The sequence below is a fragment of the Rhinopithecus roxellana genome, chromosome 16 (genome assembly GCF_007565055.1).
Source record: "Rhinopithecus roxellana isolate Shanxi Qingling chromosome 16, ASM756505v1, whole genome shotgun sequence".
NCBI classification, from domain to species: domain Eukaryota; kingdom Metazoa; phylum Chordata; class Mammalia; order Primates; family Cercopithecidae; genus Rhinopithecus; species Rhinopithecus roxellana.
In genome coordinates this window covers 27168003-27174655 of record NC_044564.1, presented here as the reverse complement: position 1 = coordinate 27174655, position 6653 = coordinate 27168003, and the positions used below count along the sequence as shown (strand labels likewise).

The window sequence follows — 6653 nt, the reverse complement described above, 5'->3', positions numbered from 1 at the left end:
ATCTAAAAACTATAATCTAATAAAAAACAAGCAATAAAGTAAACAAGAAAATACATATATGATTAAAATGACAATATGTGATATGAAGGGAATACACTGGATCCAGCGGTCAAAGTAGGTGACTGAGGAATGAGCTTTTACTCCTTCATTATATCTGCTGAGGACCTTTGTGCAAATTAGAAAAAGTCATCTCTTGCTTAAGCTTCCTTATTTATAACTGCTATCGAATCATAATAAATACACCGATCACAGATGACTAGCAATGTGAACAGCGCCCCCTTGGATTTTCAGTATATAACCTACAAAACTATGCAGCAGCCTTGAGAAGACAACAAATAAAACAAGTTGTCAAGGATAAGAATGTGTCAGATACTCAAAGACAGCAGAAGGAGAATCCTCTAGATTGAGGAATTAGTTGGTATTGTGAAAAAAAAAAAATCTTGGGGCTCCCAAATCACTAAGCTAAAGGGAAAAGTCAAGCTGGAAACTGCGGCAAACCTGTCTTCCATTCTATTCAAAGTCTCCCCTCTGCTCACTGAGATAAATGCATATCTGATTGCCTCCTTTGAAGAGGCTAATCAGAAACTCAAAGGAAGGCAATCATTTGTCTCTTATCTACCTATGACCTGAAAGTCCCCTCCCCGCGTGGAGTCCTCCCGTCTTTGCTTCAAGTTGTCCCGCCTTTCCAAATCAATCCAACGTTCACCTTACATATGCTGATTGATGTCTCATGTCTCCCAAAAATGTATAAAACCAAACTGTGCTTTGACCACCTTGGACAGATGTTGTCAGGACCTCCTGAAGCAGTGTCAGGGGTGTGCATCCTCAACTTTGGCAAAATAAACCTTCTAAATTAACTGAAGCCTTTCTCAGATTTTTGGAGTTCACAGTTTTAGACTTTGAGATAGCCAAGAGCCCATGGGCGGGCTTGAGAGACTAAAAACGGGTCAGTGTTACAAAGGCATTATACCTTGAAAGAAATGATACTGAGGAAATAGGCAAGAGCTAAATAAGGAACTGGGGCTTCATTTCAACTGTTATCATGCTTCACTAAGAGAGTTTTTTGTTTGTTTGTTTGTTTTTTTGAAATGGAGTCTTGCTCTCTTGCCCAGGCTGGACTGCAATGGTGTGATCTCAGCTCACTGCAACCTCTGCCTCCCTGGTTCAAGTGATTCTCCTGCCTCAGCCTTCTGAGTAGCTGGGATTACAGGTGCATGCCACCATGCCTGGCTAATTTTTTTGTATTTTTTTAGTAGAGACAGGGTTTCACTGTGTTGGTCAGGCTGGTCACGAACTCCTGACCTCAGGTGATCCACCCGCCTCACCCTCCTAAAGTGCTGGGATTGCAGGCCTGAGCCACAGTGCTCGACCCACTAAGAGACTTTAAGCCAAGAAGTAACATGATCAGACTTGGGTTTTCAGCTGATGAATAAATAGGAACAACATGGAAAGTGAAATACAAGCAAGGGCCATATTGCAGTAGTCTAGTCAGGAGGTAACAATGGTCTGCATTAAACAGTGGCTTAACATGGTTGCTTCTTATTGTCTCTCTGCTATCCAGCTGGTTGCTTTCAGTTAGAAGGAACTATATTTTTACACACCAGATTTGTATCAGTTTTGGCACATAGCAGGTGTGAAATAAATCTAAGAATAAGGGAGGAAGAAACTTATCTTACATTTCGCCTCCTCAATGTCACGGGTTGAGTTCTCCTGAAGCAGGGACTGGGATTGGATTTGATATTAGAAGTAACACCTATGAAAAGAAGGAAGGAAAACGGGCTTGGGCAGAGGAAGAAGTTGAGCCACCATGCAGGTCCCCAAAACACCCCAGTTCAGCTCTTGAGGAACACTCTAGCTGATATTACCTGAAAGAATAGAAATCACAAAGGCACAGAGGCAGGAAGGCACAAACCCCTGTTTGGGAAAGATTCCTGCTTCTGGCCCTTATAAAAGGTACTCATATCATTCAGTGCTTAGAGAAGGGCGTGGGCTCCTGATGAGGATCTAAGTCATGCTGAAAGTATGAAAATATTGAACAGAGGCTGCAAAGGAAAAAAGTGCTCTTTCACCAGAGGTGTCATTGTATGAATGCCCTTCTCTGCTCCTCAGTTTCCCCCAAGCAAATGAGAGACTTAAAACAGATGAACTTGAATCACCCATCAAGTTCCGAAATTCTGTGATTCTCAGTAAGAAAACCCAGCTCAGGAAGTCCGTTACAACTATGGCTGTCCTTTTCTATTAGTCCAAATGCATCTAGACTCATCAAAATGGGTTTTGACTCTCAGGGACCAAATGTCTTCATTTAGATGAGACGGGGAAGGCAGTCTTGCAAATTACACCATTTCTCCCACCTCCTTTATGCTCCGAGCATTCTGCCAGTGCTGTTACAACCCAACAGCATGCAGCCAATTGGAGCAGAAAAGACAATAAACTTAATGGGAAGGAATTGGGAGCTGGGAGACGCCACAGATTGTATTAGGAGAAATGAAATAATATTTAATTTCCGTGGTCATAAATAATCTGTCTGCCAGCATTATGAGCATATCAGAGTTGACAGGGAAAATATTCACCAACATGGGAAAAAAGATCATTATTTTTTCATTATTAGTGGGTAATGGAGGTGGGGGGGGCATGTCAGATGTGCTCTTTTTCTTCTTCTTCTTTTCTTTTCTTCTGAGAGATGGAACTGCAGTAGCATAGGAGCTCAGATTAGCTGGTAATCCTCACAATTTGTCAACAAGAGGAAACAACAGTCATTGTGGCGATGCCTCATTCCTATTGATAAGGTTCTTAGGTAGGTGTTTTGTTTTGTTTTAAGATGAGTCTTGCTGTCACCCAGGCTGGAGTGCAGTGGCATGATCTCGGCTCAGTGTAACCTCGGCCTCCTGGTTTCAAGTGATTCTCGTGCCTCAACCACCTGAGTAGCTGGGACTACAGGCATGCACCACCATGCCCAGCTAATTGTTGTATTTTTAGTATAGACTGGGTTTCAACATGTTGGCCAGGCTGGTCTTGAACTCCTGACCTCAGGTCATCCACCTGCCTCAGCCTCCCAAAGTGCTGGGATTACAGACATGAGCCACCACACCCTGCTCTTAGGTAGGTTTAAAAGTGCTTTTCAGTTTATTCCTCAAATGCAGCTCACTATGTGAGAAGGTATAATACTCATTTTAGAGATAAGGACACCAAGGCTCAATAACTGGTAAAATCTTCTGGCAAGATGACTCAAAAAACGTTGGCTAAACTAGTGACCCACAGACTTCAGGTTTTCCCTTACTGCTTTCAAGTTTTGCTATGACAGTAAACAACCTGTACCCTGTACCATTCTTTTTAACTTAAGTGTTTTTATTTAAATTGACTTGCTTTTAACTTAAATAAATTCATTTTAAATAGTACCATCATAAAAATAAAATTTTAAGTCACTTGCCTAAAAGAGAATTAGACTGTCATTATTCATAGTAGTTATGTTTTATAAAGTGTCTGCAAACATAGAATCAGTGAATAATGAATTATTTCACCCAAGAAAAATGTGCCTTCTCACATAGTGAGGCGCATTTGAGGAAATAAACTGAAAAGCACAGGGTTAAATTAAGTTCCTTCCAGCCTGTAGTCACATGTTGTTATCAATCAATACATACATGTGTTTCATGTACGTTTCTGTTTAAAGATGCCTTATTTAATATATGTTGTCAATTCTTTAACATTCAACTCACAGCCAACAGCATTATAACTCATGCCTGAACAAAGCTTATCTAACATATGTCTTTTTCTCTGTAAGGCACATTGCAGCATTCCATTGCTTAGGAACACTAGACAGCCCTTCAGTACTGTGTTTAGAAGCCATTTTCAACAACAAAATCACTAACAATAAAACCCACCAAAATCCAAAAATGTAACACTAAGTAGACCATGAAAAGGACACTTGCATGGGATCTGAAACAAGAAGACAGAATGTTACGTTACTCAACATAAGCTGAAAACAAGCGTGTAGAATAACTCAAACTTTTTCACTACTTTGAACATGTTTGAATGACTGCAGAAACTTTGTGACTATTTCGGGATTGCAAGTAGATTTTAGCAAGTAGGTGAATTCACAAATACGGAATCCATAGATAATGAGGATCAACTGTAGCTTTAAATTTGATTGAATCCTAGTTAGATATTTTAGTGGCCCAAGGATCTTGAGATGAGGCCTGTTTCTTCTTTGTTAAAGAAAAACAAACAAAAATATCCCAGCCCTTTGGGAGACTCAGACAAGATTGCTTGAGTTCAGGAGTTGGAGACCAGCCTGGGCAACAGAGCCTTATATACAAAATAAAAATAAAAATCAGCCAGGTGTGGTGGTGTGCACCCCCTGAGTAGTCCCAACTACTCAGCAGTTTGAAGATGGAGGATCACTTGAGCCTGGGAAGTTGGAGCTGTAATGAGCCAGGACTGTGCCACTGCACTCCAGCATGAGTGATGAAGTGAGAATCTGTCTCAATTTTTTTTCTTTTAAAGGAGTGTTAAATTAGGTGTTGGAGACCTATTTTATCCCAAAATTGGAAGGATTTTTTTCCTTGACTTAATTAAAAGAGTTGGAAGAAAATTGAAATAAAAATAATTCTGCCATCATGTGATTCACTTTTCCTTAGCACTGGAATTATGTAACATCTACAATTTTTGAGTGACCTTTTCAATTTCAAGAATGCCTTCAATCATCACAAGTATTACATACAAACATTTGGGAACTACCAAAGTTACCACATTTTGTGGAGCAATGTGCTAGAAATATGAAAGTCACCTAGATTTCTGGGTTCTCAGGTTTCCTCACAGCATTATGGTAGGAAAACATTGCCCTGGTGTCTTGTCTATGAGGATGAGGCTCTTTGGCAGTGACAACTCATTGCACTATTGAGCTTGCTTTGCATGCTGTTGTGGTTTCTGAGAGAAAATCCTCACTTATGAGATGTGCAGAAGACTGAAGGAAATCATGGGAGTTTGACTGGTTGACCCATCTTCCCTATGTGTCTAAGGATTCTTTTGATACTTAAAAAAAAAAAAAGAAAGAAAAACAGCCAGAGAGGAAAGATGGCTCCTTTTTCAAATGCGCTTCAGAAATAAATTCAGTCCCTCATTTCTTTTTCAGAGTTCAGGAGCCAAATCTGAACTCAGCAGAAGAAAGTCATCTTGTGCTATCAATTTATTTCCATGTTGTTGGGAAGGGATCTCCTCTGGACCTGAGTCTCGTTTTTTGTTTTTATGTCAGAGTCCAGACACAGGTTCTCCTTTCTTTGAGACAGATTTGTCCAAAACTGCTTTGTATTAGCACCTAGTGAAACACACATAGAAAACACTTATTCCATTTGTTTGTGGAGTATGAATGAATCAGAAAATGAGATTTGAAGTGCTAGTCATCATAAACAGAGCCAAGCGCACTTATTGACTTTCTATGATGAGCATTGCTGGTGTGTGAAAAACAGAATTAACTAAGGTTTTTAAAACAATAGATTCTTGGTTGTGATTTCCCAAGGTGCTAAGCAAATCATTTAGCTTTTTAACTGTGGACTTGGCCAGTCCACATTTATTTATTTTATGTATTTTTATTGTTTAATTTATGTTATTTTATTATGTTTCTCTGAGAGTTTTTTTTATTTTATGAAAAGGTTTTAATAGAGGTGAACACACAGCAAATGCACACACAGTGAGGTGTGGCTATTATATAAAACACTGTGAGTGATTAAAAAATACATGCTACTTTCACCCTTCACTCAGTAACAGAAGGGTCTAAGCTACCTTCTCCTCAGCCCACTCCTCAAACTCTCTCTTCTCCTCTGTGTGGTGTCTTAGTACTGTTAATACTCAGACACCAGGTCCTTCATGTTGCTCTCGGCCTCAGTGAACTCCATGTCAAGCATGCCCTTGCCTGAGTACCAGTGCAGCAAGGCTTTGCACCTGAACTTGGCCGTGAACTACTCCAAGATACACCTGAACAGCTCCTGGATGGCCGTGTTGTTACTGGTGAAAGTAACAGACATTTTTAGCTCAAGAGGTGGGATGTCACAGGCAGCTCTTTTCACATTGTGGGGGATCCAATGAGCAAAGTAGCTGCTGTACTTGTTTTGGATGTGACACATTTGCTCATCCACCTCCCTCATGGACATGCAGCCACTAACAATGGCAGCTGCCATTAGGTAGCAGCCATTGCAGGGATCGCAGGCAGCCGACATATTCTTGGCATCAAACATCTGCTTGTTGAGCTGAGTCAAGTGAGTTCGTTGTGAAGATATCCAGGTTTTGCAAAGGTATTTTGGTCCTGCCAATTATTGCGTGTGACCAAGAGAAATGACGTACTCAGTTTCTTTGCTTCTCATTTTTGTATTTGTAAAACAAGAGTAATAATACCCACTTAAGAGAACTGTTGAGAGTATTAAATGATGCTGTTCAGGTACAGTGAGAGCACAGGGCAACTAGGAAATTACTGAGTCTATAGAAAATTTTTTTTAAATCTAAGGCTCAGATTTCTTATTAATAAGAGAAATTTTACCATGTAGAGGGAAGTGGTATAACAGAATGGTGAAGAAGAAGCATTGAGAGAAAGACGGGCCTGAGTTCCAGTTCCTCTTCTGCGACCTATTAGCCTTGTGAACTCGAGAAAACAAGATAACTGCTAT

At 40.2% G+C, this 6653-nt stretch overlaps 1 protein-coding gene across 1 annotated transcript in view; it reads right to left on the bottom strand.

The window, feature by feature from the left end:
• Nucleotides 1-5766: 5766 nt before the first annotated feature.
• The window catches only part of LOC115893883 (tubulin beta chain), a 115590-nt gene continuing 114703 nt past the window's right edge, over nt 5767-6653 (bottom strand). Inside the window, 2 exon segments of the mRNA XM_030919176.1 lie at nt 5767-5816; nt 5819-6239. Coding sequence (XP_030775036.1) covers nt 5767-5816; nt 5819-6239 — 471 coding nt within the window.